At 44.7% G+C, this 21,346-nt stretch overlaps 1 protein-coding gene across 3 annotated transcripts in view; it reads left to right on the plus strand.

Annotated features, from left to right (window-relative positions):
- ADISSP (adipose secreted signaling protein) overlaps positions 1–21,346 on the plus strand; it is a 627,791-nt gene that overhangs the window by 537,536 nt on the left and 68,909 nt on the right. For all 3 annotated transcript variants that reach the window (XM_069632259.1, XM_069632260.1, XM_069632261.1), the window contains one exon: positions 10,224–10,346. In XM_069632259.1, coding sequence (XP_069488360.1) covers positions 10,224–10,346 — 123 coding nt within the window. The remainder of the gene's footprint in view (positions 1–10,223; positions 10,347–21,346) is intronic.

Genomic DNA, 21,346 nt, shown 5'->3' on the forward strand with positions numbered 1-21,346 from the left:
ACAGCTAGAACCTGAACTAAAAGCTGCTCTAATCAATGCCAGATCATTAGTCGCCCATGCCACTGACATAGCAGATATCATACGGGATAATAGCCTTGACTTCATTGCCATTACAGAATCTTGGCTCCACGATGCAGCAGGTCCGGCTCTCACTCTGGCAGTCCCAGAGAATTATACCATTCTCAGAGCTGACAGACCAGACTCGCGCGGTGGAGGAATTGCAATTATCGCCAAATCTAATCTCTCTGAGAATCACACCCACACCCTCCCTCAAATCCTGCGAGCTTCTCTCTATCAAATTACCGACTGCAAACTCCCAAACATTAAATATCCACCTTATCTATAGACCCCCTGGCCCCGTCAGCACCTTCACTGAAGACATCACCACTGTCATCTCTGAGAAGCTAAAAGAATCCTCCCAAACACTAGTACTAGGAGATTTCAATCTAGGGCTCAACGATATCAACGACCATCATGCTACGGCCACAGGCAATACTCTGTCAGTGCTAGGCTTCACGCAGTTCGTGAATACTCCCACACATATCAAGGGAAGAACACTAGACTGGATTGCCAGTCACAACTGCTACCCCTCTATAACAGCCATCACCCCCCAAATATGGTCTGACCATTACCTTATCTCTTTCACCCTCAACACCAAAAGACCCACAGTCTTAACACCCACGCCAGCCACACCCACCTTAACGAGAAACAAGAAAAACATTACAGCCGACAATATTCTGCCCCACATCCTACCCAAACTAAATTCCCTACCTGACCACTCTGACCCAGGCATCTTAGTGGATGCATTCAACGCAGCCATGTGCTCTGCTCTTGACAGTATTGCTCCATTTAAACTTCGGATCAGTAAACCCAAAAAGCATTTGAACTCATGGTTTACACCCCACCTAAAAAACCTAAGACTACAGAAGAGAAAATGCGAAACAGCTTGGAACCGACATCCGACCGCTGAAAATAAAACTAACCTAATTAACATCTCCTCGCAATACAAAAGAGACATCATCCTGGCCAAACAAGAAACCTATAATAATAGGATCTCCCAATCCAACTCCAGCATGAAGGAGCTATTCTCCATCCTAAAGGAATTGGAAACCCCTATCACAGTACAGGATGACTCCATCAAAGACAAAACTTGGTGCACAGACATACAACTGGCACTAACCAACAAAGTATCCAACCTCCAAACAAAAATTGCCCTAAAGAAAGCCTCTCTGCCAACTCAACCTCTGATAGCCAAAATTCCCTCATCCAACAACCCAGAATCCACCCAATTCCGTTTCTCCAAGGTCTCAGTAATTGAGGTAGAGAAGACCATTTTGACCCTCAAACCTTCTAATTGCAAAGGCGACCAATGCCCCGCACAACTGATCAAGGATGCGGCTAGGGATTTAGCCCCCTTTATCACAAAACTTATCAATGCCTCCTTTACTACGGGCACCATCCCCCGCAATCTAAAGGAATCTTGGGTACTCCCCCTCCTAAAAAAGCAAACATTGGACCCCAACATTCCTACTAACTACAGGCCCATCACCACGGTTCCCTTCCTACTAAAAATATTAGACAAGGTAGCATACACCCAAATCCAGAACTTCCTTGAGACGAACCATCTCCTCGGCACCCGCCAATCCGGTTTCCGTCCGCAACACGGCACAGAGACTGCCCTTATCGACCTAAAAGCCCAAATAGATTCACTCAGAGACGAGGGAAAACTAGCTCTCCTCCTCCTTCTAGACCTCTCAGCCGCCTTTGATCTGGTGGACCAAAAAGTCCTATGTAATCACTTGGACTCGGCTGCCCACTTCTCAGAGGAGGCTATAGTCTGGATTCAATCATTTCTTAGTGACAGGACCATGAGGGTGTTCTCCCCCGCAGCGGCAGCAGACCCTATCCCAATCACTTGCGGAGTGCCCCAGGGATCCTGCGTCTCGCCGACACTCTATAACATCTTCACCAAGCCACTCTTTGACGATCTTGATAATCTGGGTATCACCTACACTAACTATGCAGATGATACTCAGATTCTCTTACCACTTACTGGGGATTACGTCGAAGATCTGGCTCTGGTGAATAGAGTCTACAGCATCGTTCAGGCATGGATGGCCAACCATGGCCTATGCTTGAACGATGACAAAACAGAGCTCATCATCCTGGGCACGGCAGCCCGTATCTCCAAACTTAACCAAAACTACTCCGCCTTCATCATCGATGGCAACACTATCAAGGTCGCCAGAGAAGTAAAAACCCTAGGTTTTTACCTTGATGCGACACTATCTTTCACCAAACAGGTGAACTCACTGTCATCATCCACTGCCTATACATGCAAGTTAATACGAGCTGGGAAACCATTCCTTTCAGAGGACAGCTGTCTTATTCTAGCTAGAGCCCTCATTTTATCGAAACTAGATTATTGCAACGCCCTCTACATAGGGACTACCAAACAAATCATCCACAGAATCCAAGTGCTCCAAAACAATGCACTTAGAGCGGCCCTAAGTATCCCCAGAAGTGCACACATTTCAGAAATAAGACGAAAGCACAAATGGCTTTCCACCCAAGAAAAAATCAACCTTAAATCTGCGTCCCTTATCCACAAATGCCTAAACAACAAAGCTCCCCGATACCTCTCAGAACGCTTCAACAGGAAAAATCCAACGAGACTCACAAGGACAGCCAGCCCCAACTGCCTCCTAGTGCCCAGATTCAAACTAGCCACCATTGGAGGTTCCAGCTTCCCAGTTAAGGCAGCACAGTTATGGAATTCCCTACCCCTTGCACTCAGATCTGACCAAACCTTCAATAACTTTAGAAAGAACACCATAAAATGGCTTATTGAGAATGCGACATAGCGTATGTCACTTTATACGTAACGTCTTCTTATAATGTTTGTACTAACCTGCTTTTACTGTTTGATCGCCATAGATTTGACTGTTTAGCTACGCCTTATCTGCACTTGCACTTGCCCTACCCTGCAGATTCGAAATGTCCACTATGCCTGTAACCTGTAACGTTAACTAATCTGTAACCTGCAAACGTTAACTAAGCTGTAAACCTCCTTGTTCTCTTGCGCCCTGCTACCCTAGGGTCTGGTGCGCACAATAAATAAATAAACAAACAAACAAACAAACAAGCACCTCCTTCAGCTCTCTTTACATTGTGGTTTGTGTTGAAACTAGGCCTTTTTTCCCTCTTTCTGAGAAAGACGAATCTGGGTGTTTTACAGTGTGCTCCACCCCCCCCAAAGTCCCCCCCCCCCTTTGGCCCCTCTGTCTTCTGCGCACACTGCTCCTGCGTTCCTTTGTGGATGCCTGCCTGTTGCCTTCTGTGTGCCTTGGTTTGTGTGAACCCTCCCTTCTGTTGCCTACTGTGGCGGTCGGCTTTGGGATGTCCTTCTTTTCTCACTCATGCTCCCTGCTTGCCTTCTCGCACCCTCTATGGCGCTCTCAATCTCTCCCATCTCCACAAACTGCTACTCTATCACCTATCCCTCTCACTGAGTCTGGTAGGAAAAAGATCAAGAGTGAGGAGATCAGGTCTCCAACCCTGGCCTCCCGTATCGCTGATACCTTCATCAGCGCTTCCTCCAGACAGACCCTAACTGACATCCTCTTTGTCGTTCCCGCTGCAGACCTATGGACCCCTCATATGGTCTTGGTTCTCTCACCTATCTCTTCCTCGCCCATTAATTGTGACACTCAGTGGAAGGTCCTCTTGGCCTCCTTCCGCTCCTCCAAGACCTTCATTGTCTCTCTGAATGGTACTGTCTTGGTCCAGGGCCCTCAGCCCAATCTCTTACTTTTCAATAGGCGTCTCCCGCGTCTCATTAACTTCCTTCCTTCTCCCGCTCCTCCAACTAACACATATCTGGCTCCTATGCTATCTCCTACCTCTCTGGCACCTTCCTCCTCCTCTCTGGATACTATGCCACTGCCTGCTACCACCTTTTCCCACTCTTGGGCCCCTCTACCATTTCTGCTGCCTGTGCCTCAAGCCTTTACCCCACCCCAGAAGTCTTCAAAGTGTGGCAACCTGCTCTCGCTCTGCTGTCAAAACTCTTCTACCATCTGCCACTTCTTTGAAGAACATAACCTGGATGTCTTCGCTCTCACTGGGACATGGTTCACGGCCAGCTCTGTCACGAGTTTTGACACCCTTCTCCCTGATGGCTACAAGATCCTCTGCGAGCCCATAACTAACCGACCCTGAGTTGGAGTAGCCCTGATCTTTCCAAAGTGGGTCCCTGCTTCTGGGCATATTTCTCCTTTTGAATGCCTGGTCTGTAGGCTCTCTATCTCTCCTGCCCTCTCTCTGACGGTGACCAACATCTACAGGCCACCTGGCCAGGTTTCCCTCTTCCTCTCATAGTAGGCTAACCTCACCTCTTCACTCCTTGCTTCTGCCTCTCAACTTCTCCTCAGAGACCTCAATATCCACCTGAATGCTTCTAATACCTCTTCTGGGCTCTTCTGCAATCTCTGCGATGCACACTCTCTCCTTTGCTCTCCATTCTACTCTCTGGTCCGACACACTCTGTCGGACACTCCTTGGATTTTCTCACCTTCTCATACATCCCACCTCTGTAACCCTCTCGCTACTTCTCTCTTGGACTGACCACTTTCTGCTTTCCTCTCACCTGAAACTCTGTTCCTCAGACAAAGCCCACCCCAGCACTGCCACCTACCTTCTCACTCATTCGGCCCATGAAGCGTGTATCACTGTATGTCTTTGCCTCTACTTTCTCTGCTCCTCCTACACCTGCAGGTGACTCATTCTGACACAGCACTCTCTAACATGCATCTTTCTATCTCCAACACTCTGTACATCCTTGGCCCTGTCATGAGATTCCGTCTGAAGCCTACCTCCAAGTGCAACTCTTGCTAGGACTGCGACCTCGCCGCCTTGAAACGCAAGTGCAGGGTGGCTGAGAGGAAGTGGAGGGCTTCGGGTGCATCCTCTGACAAACTGACCTGCTGCATGCACCAAAGGCAATACAGACTCTGTCCTGTCCAAGAAGAGAGTCCACATCCAAGCCCACGCGTATATGCGTCCTCTAACACAGGCAAAGTCTTTCTTTCAAATCTGCACGTAGCTGGGCAGTCCTTCTGCAGTCTCCACCTCTCCTATTCCCTCCCAAGCCCTCTGTACGGCTCTGGCATCTCACTTCACCAGTAAAACTGAGGACATCCTGTCCTCACTCTCCTCTACCTCTCTTGGCCTACCTCTGGCCGCCTCTCCTTGTCCGTCATTCTCCACACCACTACGATGTTTCTAGACCAGTCCGATCTTTGAAAGTGTCGTCCAAAAGGGTGCTCCCATGCTCTTCCAGAACCATCAAGGACCACATTGCAGAAATCAGCCAAGACTGGATATTTCCCTTCTCTCATCAAGCACTCCCTTGTGCAACCCCTCCTTAAGCCTTCCATCCTACCTGCCTGGCAAACTTTCGCCCGATCTCTATCGCTCCTTTTCTGGGCAAACTCCTGAAAAAGCTGGTCATCTCCCAGCATACTCTCCACGCTGAATCTGTTGGTTGTCTCCATGACCATCAGTCATGCTAAAAACCATGCTATTCAATTAAATTCACTCCCCTCCACACTACCACACTAACTTGCGCCCAGTACTTCACTCTACAGACCCTGCCATCTCTCGGCACATAGAGTGTACACTGCCTGAACACTTGTTAAATTACTGTCAGCAGATTCACTATGACCACTTACCGCTATTAGGCTGGATCTATGTCTGCTCCCATGTTTCCTCCCCTTTGTTTCTTGTCTCTTATGTAACTAAGTATGCCTTCTTGTAACAGCGCCATGATGCCCTTGGGATGTTTGTGTTTATCAATATAAAAAAACAAAAATGTCTGGCTTCAGAGCAGCCCGACGCACGGAAACTGCTATTCTGAACACCTGTGAAGATCTTCGCTCTAACCTTGACTCCAGCCTTCCTTCTGTTCTCATCCTCCTTGACCTTTCCTCTGCGTTTCACACGGCCAATCACGCAATCCTGATGAATCGAACCTGGGCTTTATGGATCAGGCCTTGGAGTGGTTGTCCTCCCGGACCGACCCTCCCAGGACCTTTTTGGGTCCTTTCTCTCCACCACCTCTCTCTCCACATGTGGTGTTCCCCAAGGCTCTATCCTCTCACCCTGGCTCTTCAATGTCTACAGGTCTCTACCTTCTCTTCTAACTTTCAGTGTTAGGCGGTTGACACTCCGCTCTCTTTCAGGCTCCCATCAGCCTCCTCTCCTCTTTCTCGCTCAGTCCTGACTGTCTATCCGCAATTCAGGATTGGTGTGCCTTCAACGATCTCTCCCTTAATGCCAGTAAGATGGGGATCCTTCTCATTAGGACCCCTGCTCCCGCTTTTCCTCTCACTCTGGCTGCTCTCCTTGGGCCCTCCTATAAGGCAATAGACCTTGGTGTCATCTTCTACTCTACTCTCTCCTTCTCCCTTCACATCACAAACCTTGCCAAGAAGGCCCCCCTACCACCTGCACCTCAGAGTAATCTTCCTTTTCTCACTTTCCTACAGAAGCTCACTGTCTCCAGAGCCCTGGTTCTCTCTAGCCTGGACTACTGCAACAGCCTCTTTCTCAATCTGCTTCCATCTACTCTCCGCCCTCTGCAACTAATCCAGAAAAGGGCTGCAAGATTTATCCTTGGCCTCAAGCCCAGAGGACGCCTCTCTCCTGCCCTGAAATCTCTCCACTGACTCCCGGCGGCTGCAAAGATCCAGTTTAAGACCCTCTGCATCGTCCACAATGCTTTCTGGGGCCGGGACCCGCACTAGCTCCAACACTCTTACTAAACACCTTCCTTCTCTAGCCCTTCGCTCAGCCACCTCCAACTCTGAGGTTCAGGCGCTTCTCCAGGCAGAGGTGGGGGGGGTAGAACTTTCTCCTCTGCAGGTGCCTCCCTCTGGAATGGCCTCCCTGGCCCTCTCAATTTTGAGCTGGACCACCTGAAGTTCCGCAACAGCTCAAGACCTTCCTTTTCCCCTCGGCTGGGATACCCTGAGATTCTCACTGGGTACTAGGCTCATCCATGATCCTGCACTGCCTCCCGGCCAACTGCGCTAGGGGTGTGTAACTGTAACCTCTACAGGTCCCCTGCCTCCTTGCACTTACCCAGAGCCGCACTGCCCTGGCTGCATTTACTCAGGGCAATGGTGCCCCGATTGCACCGTCCCCTCTCCCTGGCACTTCCCACTCAGCCTCCCCCTTCACCTGTCGTTGTCGCACTTGCACGATCTTAATGACACAAGGCCTAGTAAGATAGTTTGTCTTGTCCTCCCTCGGTCTTTCCTCCCCATGTCTTGTAGCGCCTAGAAGCACTTATTTACAGGCGCGTTATAAATTACATATATCATACTAACTTAGTTCTGTATTGAATCCTTTGCATAGCCACATCATCTGCACTGTGATACCAAATGATCCCTCAGCATAGCTTTATCTTTTATCTTGTGTTATCGGTTGTACTCATGACACATCTATTATGTTTAAATCACCTGTTAAATTCCACAGCGTAATTGCAACAAATGCTCTATGACACTAACCTATTCCTCAGCATAACGTTTCTGTTCCACCTTCTCAATCCACTGCAATACCGACTGATTCCAGAGCCAAGATACCCAAGTTAATTTATTTCTGTGCTACCTGTTCAATACTTTGATACCAATTTGATGCTATTGCCTTATTGGAACAACTACTTTGTACTGGCAATTAAAGAGCATAAGAGCACACGATCAATTACGCTGTGACACAAAGTGAATACTTAGCACTGCAAGATCAATGGCACTCTGAGACCATTTGCTGCCTTGGCATTGGAAGATCATTTTCATTGGGCTGCCTGCTAAACCCATAGCGTTTCGAGATCAATGGTATTGTAACACCAGTTTAATGCATAGCACCGTTTTCTAGACCATTTAACAGGCTGTTCCTTTTAGACTTTTCTCTCGTTAAACAAAGCTCTAGATACATCACCTTTTTCAAGTGTTGTTTCTAGGTCGCAGATATAAACACTACTTCCAACAAAAAAAAATCCAGTAGACTTTTTTATTGACACTCTCCAACCAAATTTTGTCTCCCTTTTCCCATTTACAATCACACTATCGCTGCCAACAACGCGTTCATTGCCATAATTAAAAGACTACAGCGAAACGGAAAGGATCAAGCGCAACACAAATCACCAATCACTTCCATGGATCTTGTAAAGCTACGTTCATGTGGTATTTTCAATGTGAATTTTCCTCAAACCTTACAATACAAAGTATGGTTTGTCAAATATATATGCGAAACTAGTGTACAAATATATTTTGCACGTAGAGGATTTGAAGGTCTGCGTTTGTTACCACCTAGCACATTCCAAATTGTAACAGATGAAATTGGCAAACAATACGCAACCCTAACATACAACGAACGTACCCAAAACCATCACAAACTATTTGACCAACAACGAAATAACCTTTGTGGATGGATGTACCCCATTGCTACCGATCCAATTGTCCTGGAAAATCCTTCCTTCTCTACATGTCTAAATTACCTCTCGCCGCTGCTTCCTTTTTCGTAATGCCTCGCCGCTTCCTGCACAACGAATGCAAAGAAGAAGAAATTTGGTATACCAATCGGCCACTTGGAAAAAGCACTATTGGTTCTTTCATGCAACGTATTAGTGAGCGTGCATTAGCGCCACCGCAATCCAACCTCTTCCAATGCTGGCCTAGACTGAGGAGAAATAATGTCAGTGAATGGCCACAAGAATGCCTCATCAATTTCTATTTACTGGCTATGCAACGTAATGCCTGGTCTTCAATACTCCACCAAGGGCAAACCACATCCCATAGCAGTCTTCCAGTTCACAATGCTTCAAACTTTACAGCTCCATCTACTTCCTCTTCTTGTTTTTCCACCGTTATGTCCACCTTCTCTGCAAATAAAAAAAACCCTCAATTTTCCAATTGCTCTTTTACTTTTCACGGTAATATGCACTTTAACAGTGAATGATACCGGTTTAATGCGCAATTAAACATGTGTCTTTGTTCCTCTGAACCCTAATTGTTATATACTGACATGTCTTCTTCCACCTATTTAGGCCGACCTATAACTTACCACCTATGTAACTCTGAATGAAATAAACTACAATCTCAACTATGTGTATATTTCGTTTTCCATCCATTTATTGCCAATCCTTCTTTGCAAATGCTAAATAAGAATGCATTTCAATTCAATAAATGACCAAGAAATGTATTTCAAACCTTTTTCTTTTCTCTGCGAAACTAGTGTTCATCCATTTCCTCTCTGATGCACATTAATATAATTGGCAACTCATTTTTCTTCCTGTAATTGCATTGAAACCTTCAGCATTCAACACATGGAAGACAATATGTGAAATGCTCTCTACACCACTTCACATTCTGTCTTACATGTGAACATTGCATGCTTAAAAGTATTGCCCCCATTCATTAGCATGGAGCAAGTAGCTTCAAAATGGAGCCCTGCTGCTCCGTACTAAAGAAGCAGTACGCGCGTTCCAGTGTTCCTAGAACTAACGCGTACTGCGGCGATGCCATTTCAGACAGCAAAAGAAATCCGCTTGAAAATGTTTTATCAGCGCATTAGTAATCCGAGGCTGCAAACTGTGGAAAACTAATGGCAATAACCGCCGGGCCATTACCGACTTAAGGTAATGCTCTCTGGGCCACGGTAAAGTGTAAATTCAGGCTCCGGGGGCATTAACTTAGGCGGTAATGGCCGCCGGCTCAGCGGTTATTGCCATAATATTGCCTTCCTTGTAATCCGCACTGAACGCACAGACATCCCTTCTATGACAAGTATATCCTTTTTTCCTTAAGCACATTTTTCTTCCTTTGTCATTTGGTATCCCATGTCATCTTCTCTCACTCTGCTGCTCCTTTCTTCCACATCTCATGGTCTGGCTTACTCCGGGAAAGGGTGCAATGCAGTCGCCTTTGTGGTGTAACAATAGTGTGGCTGGGATGACTCCATATATCATTTTGAGAAATGTAAATACACAGGCACTTTCTAAATTGGTTTGCAGGCCTGATTTCCTGAACTGAGAAAGGGCATATGCTACCAATGTTCTCATACCTGTTTCAAATAGTGCAAGTTGGCCAAGCTGAAGTCAAAGTACAAGCTTCTGGTGACCTATATTATAGACTCTGTTGCATCTGTCTTTTTTTCCCCCTTAGGGTACAGAATAACATGCGAATACGTGGCACACAAAGAAGGAGTCCTGAAGGAGGAAATGATACTGGCTAGTGAGACCAATGACCGAGCCTGCGTTAAAGTAGTTATTCAAGCTCGGGTGATGGGTAAGTAGAATCTCAGTGCAACACTATAAAAGTGACTAACCTTTAGAACAAAACGGCAGTTTCTAACAGGAATTTCAAAGCATAGTTGTGATGCAGATTTAAAAACCAAACCCAGTCTGGTATCGGCTATTGTTAATTGTGATAAGTGACCTGAAATGCAGGCTGAAGTGATTCCCTTAAAATCACTTATAAAATATTGTACATACCACCTGGGTTTTTTACACTGCATTGTTGTATTTGTGGGGGAGAAACCTAAGACCCTCTTGCTCTGCGCCTCTATTTTGTAGTCTTACATTTTTCTGGCCAATGCCAATTTTTTTCTATTTTTTGTTTGCCGTTTTGACAGAGATCTCTTAAAACGCTATTTGACATTTCTCATACTGCACGGAAATAGAGTATAAACCCGTCCAAAAATATTGATCGTGTTAGTAGGTTGTAGCGTCTAGAGAATAGCATTGATGCTATTACTGATGTCACTTTTGGAATGTTACAGTGCATCTTGTGAGTGAGGTTTCCAGCTTTGACAGCCACTGGAAGCGGCTGACCTGGGAGCAGCCTGGGTGGTGAGCACCGGTATCTACTGGTAATTCTGGAATCTTGGTCATGTCCTAGTCTGTACTTGAGGAGAATAAATAGAGTGGTCTCCTTCTTGATTCCTGACTGCATTCCTCGCATCTAAACCCTAGGACCAGACGTAACGTACGTCTACATTTTGGTATGTCAAAGTTTTCCTTGAATGCCAAGCTTTGTTTCCATTACAGAAAGACAGGTGTAGGCAACCCCCTTTGTGGAGGTCCCTCTTTGTGTTGAAAACTCAGTGCATTTGTTAAATCAAACAGGAGGTAAGATCACCCCCAGATAGATCTGTCCAAACAGGAGTTCATCTTGAAACCCGGCAGAACTTACTCATCCTTCACATGTTGATGTATTGAGTACCATTAAATATGGTAATATCCTACATCACTAGTACTAATATGGTATGAGAAGCTGGGTGAACACAGTTTAATCTTGTTCCTGCTTCTCCCGATAAAGAAGACCTAGAGTAAATGTCTGAAAGGAACCATCGAAGGCTGTACTTTAGGGAATAAATATGTTATACAACCCGTAATGTCATTTGGGACAAGCCATAGTCTGTTGGTTTGTTTTAAAGACTAAAAAGGGTTTGTAACAGGGTGTTGGATTTGCACGTCTTGACTCTGAGGAGTGTGACATTACGCCTGTATTAATTGGTCATCCTGCTGTGAGTAATGCTTTAAGGTGCAGTGTGTGTCCTCTGCAATTGTGTTACTGGGGAGGACCTGTTGCTGGGAGAGGCTTGACGGCAGACCGGACTAATGAGTCCGTCAAAGGGTTTCCGATGGACGATGACACTGCACACTGCTGCTTTTTCTCCAGGTGGGGCGGGAGACTGTCAACATGCATGACAAGTCAGTACTGAGATATGAGTGGAAAAACGGGAATGTCAAGTAACATAATTCCCCGTCCCTCCCTTGTTTACACGTAGTGCCCTTCTCACGTGAGAGAGCGAAGCAGAATAGACCTGCACAACGGGGGTACACTAAGTGTGTGGGGGAGATCCAGGGGAGAAAGTATTTTCATTCTGTCGACCCCTTTTGAATGTTTAGCAAGATATGTTTCCTCCCTCTAAATACATTGAAATCAGTCCATTGCACATTAAAATTAAAGTAATGCCCTGCTTCGGGTTATGGCCGACCATCACCCGTTACTTCAAGCAGAAGGGACCACTGGACCCAGCATATTGCTACACCTACCGAGGAGGAGAATTTACTAAATAAGGGGTCTGTATGTTGTAAAAATAAACGGGTCAAAATATCCAAATTTTGAATTTGGGCTGTTGTGAGGATTTAATTAACTTAAAACTGGCATGAGCGCGAATGTGGGATACTCAGCAATATTAAAGGTAATATACTTAGATTTCATATATTTCGTCACTGGTGTTGAAGTCAGAGGAACACATTTCCAAGTGATTATCATAAAGTACCAGAATTCCAGCCTACATATAGAGTGAAAATACATCTTTTAATAACTTCAGGACCAATCATTTATCTTCTCAGAAGTATTTGGAGACCAAGATCTGTAGGAATGGAATGATGTAGCCAGCCCTGCAGATAAGGGGTGTATCAGCCACTTTTACTTCCTACAAATGGGCAATAATCCCAAAAAAATAGGGAGTACAAATTCTCCCAACAAAAGGTAGGAAACAGACCCTTAGCACCTTGTCCCTTGTTCCCCTGCTTTCAGCACACACATTTCCATTGATATATTTACACCAGTACTGCACATAGTACCACCAGAAGAAACTACTTCTTCCGATCAGGCAATAACAATAGTAAACATGAATCTTTTAATGGTCATGAATAATTAGGTGCAAAGAAATAATTATTTTAAAAAAATGCTGTTTTCCAGTTACAACACATTTTTACTTCCTTACAAAATACTCCCATTTGGATTTGGGCTTACATTTGTACTCCCTAAAAAAAAAATAAAAAATAAAAATGTTTACTAACAACTTTCAAAATGGGGAGTAAAATAATCCCACTTCCAAGTCTTATCTGAAGCACTGGATGTAGAAACCTTCATATTAAAAGCTGACCTATCACGGTGGACTCAAATGATCTGTGTGTGGAAATTGGGGAGCGCCCATGAAAATGCATTAGTAGTTGGGCTGTTCCAATATATGAACCAACATTGGTAAAGCCAACCGTTTAAGCATTTGTGTAGACCTGGGATAAGCATTTGCAAGGTATTCCCTGAATAGTGCTACCTGGCCAAGATGGCCACAGCTGAAAAAAGATAGAGTACCTGGCTTTAGTCGGTGCCTGACAAATGAATATCTAATACCTATACATAAGCCAAAACTTTGCCTTTGCCCATTTTTAACGAAACTTAAGTGCAAGGAACCGATTCAAGGACACATCTCTTATAAATCACGAGGCTGGTGGTAAACTTGGTTCAGAGCTTTGTATTACACATACAAATTATTTAGAGCTGCGATTAAACCATTAACTTCCTGAACACCACTCGGATATAACTCTAGTTGGCCCTATACAACATGAGCATTATCTGGATGACTGACTGCAAAGTCAGCAGAGTTGATGCAATGCCACCTGCACAAGACTCGTTCTCTTATCCACTTCCCTGTGTTTAACTGAACTCCTGTTTTATCCAAACCAGTACTCTGTATTCTGGTTGGGAAGGTATTCCCTCTCTCATAGAAGCTGGGAGACCTCTGCTAGTGTGTCGCTTTCATCCAAACCTTCACCTGCTGATGGTCATGTGCAGATTTCTAACCAAGGTGTAGGTGAAGATGCCTTCCTGGAAATCCGCTTTCAAGAAAGCTGTTTCCAGTTTGCTTTCTTTAACTTTGGACTTTGTAGAAGATTCTCTTGTGCTGGCAGGGGTGGGAGGTGTCCTTTTCAGAAACCTTGTCCTTGCCTCTTTATTAGCTAATCTTTATCTGAACTGTCATTGGGACAATCGGCACAAGGGGTGTCACCTCTGTCTTGTGGAGCTCATGGCCATCAAAATAACACAATGCGTTATCTGAACAAGGACTATGTTTGTGGTTTCAGTGACAAATCAATGGTATTTGTCCTTTCTCCCCAAGGGGGAGCCACCTCCTTTAAGTCTAGGGAGGTGAGCCCGCTCTGCAAGACCCTCCTTTGTGGTGTGGGCAAGTCAAACATCGATGGGACTGACTCTGCCTTAGGAGACAGTCTCCCATTCGGATGAGGAATTCCATAGACCCAATACCATATATGCATATATGGGACTGCCTGTGATGTAGATCAAACTGTCATCTTTATGTTTGGTGTCGGGCAATGTGGGAACAAAACAGCCATACCATTAAAGATGAGATGTCTCTTTAAAGGTAGAGTTTTATGAGTTGCTCTTGTGAGGAGAGAGAGTATGGTACGCGGGGGAAGCCCCTGTGGTTACGCCTTGGGGAGGCGGAGCATAACAAAGTTGCAGAGCCTGCGACTTTTGGATGGGCAAGGAAAGCCTGTGACACGCTGGAGAGCTGGCGAATCCTGCAACGAGAGAACCGTTGCTCGAACAGCAAACTAAGGCCCGTTCAAGGTGGTGGCGCAACCACGGCTGATTCCTGGTGGGCAAGAGACCAACGAGCGATGCTGAGACTGCCGGAGACAGGAGTCCTGCTAGCTACCTGCATCCCTTGTCCTTATTTCGCACCCAAACTCAGGGGAGCCGAGAATGTTATGCTGGTGAAGGTAGGCACAGAGAAGAGCAAGTAAGAAGATGAATCTCTTGGTGCTTGCCATGCTCAGAGTTTCCTCTGCGTTGCAAAAGGTATCGTAGAGAACTCGAGAGGCGGGAGGCTGCCAGGTAAAGTATTGGGAGAAGAGAAAACTCTCAAAGTCACAAGTATGAAAGTCTAATATTAAGTGGGCAGAATTGGAGTTATCCTAAACCAATAAAGAGCATGACTAAGAATGCTGTTTGGGAAAGTGGAAGCAAATACTCTGGGAGGAACTGAGAAGCCACCCTGCTACTGAAGCTTGATGAGGGGCGAGAGCCCACCTCAAATAAGTGTACGTACTGGGAAATCAGACTGTCAAGTGAACTGAATCATAAAAGGGAGAATCCAATACCAAGAACCTAGAAGCGAGGTGGCTCATATTTTATATAAGCTCATACAAAATCTTAGATGAACTCATAAAAAATCTAGGGTTTGTGAACCCTCAAAGAAAATAGACATACTAGTGAAGATCAGAGTATGAGAAACTATTTCAAGGAAGTTTGTCATAAAGCAGGCATTCAAGAGAATGCAAGGCCCACAAGTATATGGGAAGAGCTACATGGACCCCTAAAGGAAACATCAAAAGACTTTCGGGGACGATAACTTGAAAGATTCCTATATTCTAAAAAGAGACATTTGTGTATAAATAGACACAGGAGAGGAGATGCAGCCTTAAAGAAAGAGAAAGCTCTGGGAAGAAGGCAAGAAGAGAAACCAGAAGAAAGACATTTTCTTGGCCTATTTGAGTTATTCACATTAGTGGTATGGTCAGGAAGAGTTGGGTTTGGGACGGAGGATAAATTATTCTTTTTGATTTACAGACTAGCACCTTTAGTTAATTTAGATAGGCAGGGCAATCCCTTGAGTAATGGGGAAAGCTAGGCCTTTGTCTTATATTTTCATTAAAGAACGGTAACCTGTCCTCAACGTGTTTGACTCCTTCTGACCCGCCACCATTCTCACCCTCTGAGCCAGGATGCCTTCTCTGTCTGACTTTGTGCATTTCAGAGCAAGTGGTCATCCTCAGCTGCTCACCTGTTGGGAAACAACATTCTTTTGCAATCTCTCAGGAGGCAAGAAGTGATGTCCTATGCGAAATAGCTACACCCAGAGATATCAAATATGTCTGTGAGGGCCTGCCTCTGCTTGACCTCTTGGCTTCCTTCTCTCACCTGCTTTGTTCCAAAAGGTCTGCTCCTGACTGGCCTTCAGAAAGGTATTTTAGATGTATATCAGGATTTTCCTTGTTTGTCTTCGCGGCAGTGCCCCATATCCCCCTGGAACTGCTACAGCTTTGGCAATAAGGGATAACCATGCTTCTTGTGCCTCTGGATGGTGCAGGAAGACCTGATACCTGGAACATATTTCCCTTGCAATCCGTCCACTTTGGAAACTCGCTTGATGGATAGGATTTCCTTTCACAGGCTCATGGCAGAAACGTTGGCCAGGCTTTTAAACCACCTAAACCTTCATGAATTGCCAATACGGGTTTGCGGTACCAAAACTGGGATCTTCTAAGTATTTTCTAGGGTTATGTTGTTGGACCTTAGATTATCGAGTAACGCAGTCTATGCAAGCAGACATTGTTTTGGTTGTCCTCCAGATAGGCATTCACCAGTTATTGTGACCCACAACTACTGTGATAGTTTCTTTCGGGATTTTCTGCCATAAATCACCAGGCGTAACTTGTTCTTTTGGCACATTTGAAGTGCCTTATTACAGGGAATTATGATCAGGACGCCATTATGGTAGCCTTTTATGGCCATATTTTATGACCATTATGGTAGCCTTTTTACTGTTTATTGCTTCATTAAATCCACTGTTTTGAGGCTGCTTCTATCTTGTATGAACACTCAGATTTTACATTATTGAGAATCTTAGATGGGTCCAATCATGCAGCCTTGTTTTGAAGCTCCACATGACCTATGCTGTATATGGCATCACGGTAATATTCAAGTGAGATCCTTGTTGGCAGGGCCAACAGATCCAGACACCAAACGCTATTTTGATCTTAATCCATGGGCCCACACCGAAACCAAAGGCACCGGTCCACTACACGAGCATGCCTTTTATTCCGATTTATCCTTTGCACGTCAAATAAATGCAGTAATCGAGTCTGCATTGTACTACCGAATGCTCCTATGCAACGTCCTCCTTCAAGTTGACTAGAAAATATCAATCTCCAACTTGATTATTGTAATGGTATCTTCGCAGGATCTCTTCTGAAAACAGCCTCGCCAGACTGCAGAAAACCCATGCCTTCCACTTCCTCTTTGGTCTGAAAAAGTCAGGCTATATTACAAAGTAGTGCTAACAATGACGCAACGTTTTTTATTAAAGATCTTTCCTATCGCCTGCAAGTCCCATTACCAGCCAAACCGACGACTATGGTCTGCTTGCCAAAACCCACTGGATTCAGGCCTATGTCTCTTCACGACCAAGCAACTCGTGGAAAACCTTCCATTGCAACTCCCACCTGGAGACCAATGCTATTTGTTTCTGAAGAGGACTAAAGACCCACCTGTGCTAACCTTAAGTCTCCTAGAACTTTGAAATGGCATTTGTTGATGTAAGCTCTTTACAGACACAAAATATAGATTTCTATACGCCTTACTTCAAATGTAGTAATTTGTTAAGGATTTCAATCGGGCGATACACCCTGGTCTCAGCCTAGTATGCAGCGCACAACTGAAATGCTTATTTTGATATATATAGGTTCAATAGTTTAGAGATACACCACTCATATCACACCCCTTTTCAAATACCCCGGGTCACAATGGACCAGGAACCAGGCTGGTAGGTAAAGGTAATATTTATTTAGAAATGCAAGAAAATCCCACACTTTTTAATATATGGGGCAGCAATCACCAATTGGCTGATAAGAACAATATGAATGTAAGCAATGCACTTAGTTTAGCAGGCTATTGACACAACTACAAAACACCAGGAAATAGGAGCACTTTGGATTTTAGGTAAGATAGCACTGCAACGTTCCCTCAACCCACAAATAATCAATTTTAAGTGGATAAAACAGAATCAGCAGGTAATCGGGAATGACAAATAAACAGAATAAAACTCTGCCTTTCCCTCCCCAAACAAGAGAGAAAAACGGATTGAAACCATGGCAATGCTAAAAACGACACTCAGAAATGGATGGATAAACCAATGAATGTGTGCAAAATCCTGAAATAAGTAAGTACAATTCTCTAAGGGAGCAACACTGAAAAGTTACAAGCAATCATATGCAACAGATTAAGCAAAAGCATACAATTCGAAAATGAATGGAAGGTTTAAAACAATTTAGTAAAAATAACATGTGTAAAACTTTTCAAAAATGCTCATGCCCGCCTGAATTTACCAAAAATGGTTTTTAATAAAAACGGGTAAAATAATGTAATGGATACAGATTGGGTTGGGGTGTAGCTATGGATCCTAGGTACACTATGAAAGTGAAATGGCTTCTCTAGCTGTTAAATTGAGTGAGCTATGCCAGATAAGATGAGGTGCGCTTTTGGAAAAATAAAGGCACGAAAAAGGAACAAATCAATTTTGACAAGTGCAGTTTTACTTTACACTAGGGCATTCAGGCTAGGCTTCCAGCTTGAGACACAGTAAGCTCTGGAGTTGATCCGCAGAATCAACCCCAGCACCTCCGCGCCCGCCTTAACGGACCCAGTCCGATTACCCAAGGGAGGATTAAGGGTTTAGGATTTTCACAAGCGAAATTATTAAAGATATTGGCGCTAGCACAAGGAATCAAAGCAGGGTTTCAAGAATGATTGTGACAATATTACAGGATGAGTATTGGAAGACTTAGAGATTGGGATGGAGCAAAGCAAGGCAAGGTTTACTGTGTTTCTATGGTTCCTATTGATACTCACAGTCCACTTTTAGTTTGGATTTTGGACAGTCAGCGCTCTGGATCACCACACAGATCTGGTCCAACACAGGGCAGCTGGACAAACTCAGCAGGGCAGTCAGCTTGGCAGGGTCTGGATACCAAAGGATAGTTCTTCTGGACTTGCAGATCTGGTTACTGGATACTATAGGGCATCAGGATAGCAGGATAGCAGTGAGTGACAGCAAGCCGGGTAAATTCAGGATGCTTTCCCAAAACACCACAGCGCTTCCCTTGGTCATGGGGATTATTTCAGAATGGCAGCCTAGCTGAAGCAGGATCAGCAATTGCTTGGCCTTGTGGTTGGGATCTGGAGTTTAGATGGATAGATGCAGGATGAAGACAGGAACAGGACGCCGGCGTAGGGATCAGGAATCAGTCTGTCTGTCCTAGTCAGGGGCCCTTATTTATAAGGCCAGATTACATCATTACAGTGTATGACAGAGGCAGGATTCACTACCCACAACTCTAACAATAGGATTGGGCAAGGGCATAGTCTCTACCTTGCTCACAATTGGTTGGATATCAGAAAAGTGATGTAATGTTTATGAGGTGATTTTTACTGTATCTAGAAACTCCCACACCTCCTTTACTGCAAATCCGATTTTGCCAAAAAACAGATATTTATGCAGTTGCCACCGTTTAGTAAATCAGATACACAGGTTACATATTTGGAGCAGCACAGATTAGTCCAAACCTCCAGTCTGTGCGACCTTGCTTCACCTTTCTGACACATTTTGGTAATTTTACACATTAAAGATTTGGCCCACAATTCCCCAGTTTCATACACAGATGCAAATTGTCCCCAGGGATGTATGTACCAAATTTGACATTTGCAACATGGATGCTTTTGTGGTACTGTTTCTGTCCCGAGTGTGTCACAACGTTCTACCAAGTTTTCAAACACAGCCCGCAATTCCACTTTTGCGCTGGGAAAATTCCACATTTTTACCAATTTTGACAGCCGAGATATATCTTTTTAAAGTTCTTTCTAAAATAGTCTTATGGCAAATGGGAGTCATTCTTTCATTTTTTTCTTCCCAGCTAACACCAACTGGCAGTTTCTTTCAAGCAGGATGGGGGTCCTCTTTCTTGATTGAAGGTTTTATTTCCCTTCACACTCGTCAGGGGAGAGTCCTAGGACTGCTATTGTTCTGGCCTGGAGCAAAGACGAATGTCTGATGAGCATGTGAAATCTTTGTCCCGGTCCATTCAAAGTCTTTCAAGCTGGCAATTGGTGCTTTCCTGTGCCAGGAGTTTATGCTGTGCCTCTCTTCCTGAAGGAAGCTACAGGGCTGTAACTTGAAGAGAAGGTTTTTTTTATAGCTTGCCAATTTAGCCTATGAGCTTTAGCCTTCATTCTCTCATTTTAAATCTTGACAAACTTAATCTGTGGAATCAAAACAGCTCATAGGTCTACTTTTACCAGCAACAAATCCTTTGCATTGCTAAGTAAGCAGGCCTTCACCCAACAGTTTACTTTTAAATAGGCCAATTTTTCTTCAATCAGCAAAAGCAAATTTTACCACATGTGTTAACAACTAAAAACATTTCTTTCTTTTTAAATTCGACTTGGCAGCCGTACCTGCCTTTGCAACCAAGGTCATTTTCCTGGAAGCATGAGTTTTATCAGCACAATGATACATGACACTAACCAGGCTCAGCTAGTTGGACGTTCTTTGAAGACAGCTGATGTTTGATACATTGTAGAAAAATGTGCATGCTTTTCCGTGCGAGTGAAAGCAGTCTTTGGTTGATTTTTGAAAGTTGCTTTTGACTGGAGCTGTCATTCAAATGAGGCCCGGTTCCTCTTGAGACATAATGATCCTGGACATAGCAGGGCTTTTTCAATCGCAGTAGTTTTATGAGAAATTGATGAATTTAGCGCCAAGTAGCACTTTTAAGTTTGAAAAAGGAGTAATTCTTAAATGGGAATTTTGAGATTTCCAGCAAGGAAATGCTGCCTCTTTCACTTAATTTGTAGAACAATATTGCAGAGCACACTGGCACACTCCTGTGGTGTGTACTCTGTTCCTCCCCGCCTGACATTTGTGGCAGGGTTATGCAGCCATTATTTTGGTGGTTGTAAAAACGCAATTTTGAGGTCCTGGCGTGCAGAGGAGTTAGAGCAGCCATTTTGCTGTTTCTTGCACCAATGCAGCAAGTGATATGGTAAGGCACATCTGAGTGGGTCAGTATATCCCACAATATATGAACTGCACCCCAAATGCCAATTCCAGTGCAGATGTGCATTTCTTTAAGCTGCTGTTGTCCTCCATTCCTTTTAAAGCCCTGCCAGTTATGCACTATCTGAGCATAACTATACCCAAATCAACACACTGCCGACCCATCAGAAGGGCAGAACCATCGACTGGGTCGCGGCCCATAATTGGGACATTACCTGCAAAATACCCCAACCCCTTGCATGGACTGACCACTTCCTCATACCTTTTGACATCAGCATCAACAACCCTAATTCTAAACACTGCCCTCTCCCACCCGCCTGTCTAACTAGAAACAAGCACAACATTTCGGCGGACACCATCACACCACTAGTTCTCCCCATCCTCAACTCGCTCCCCGTCACTGCGGACCTCAGCCTCCTAGTCAACACCTACAATGACGCCATGACTACCGCCATTGACGCCGTGGCCCCCCTAAAGTTACGCAAAGGCAAACCTAGAGCGCATCTAAATTCCTGGTTCACCCCTGAACTTAAAATCCTCAGAAAGAAGAAGGCCAAACTGGAAACTATATGGAAAACTACACCCTCAGTCGAAAACAAAACCAATCTCCTGACTATCTCCTCCCTTTACAAAA

This window comes from Ambystoma mexicanum, chromosome 6q, assembly GCF_040938575.1.
Source record: "Ambystoma mexicanum isolate Mex_15411 chromosome 6q, UKY_AmexF1_1, whole genome shotgun sequence".
Classification (NCBI taxonomy): Eukaryota; Metazoa; Chordata; class Amphibia; order Caudata; family Ambystomatidae; genus Ambystoma; species Ambystoma mexicanum.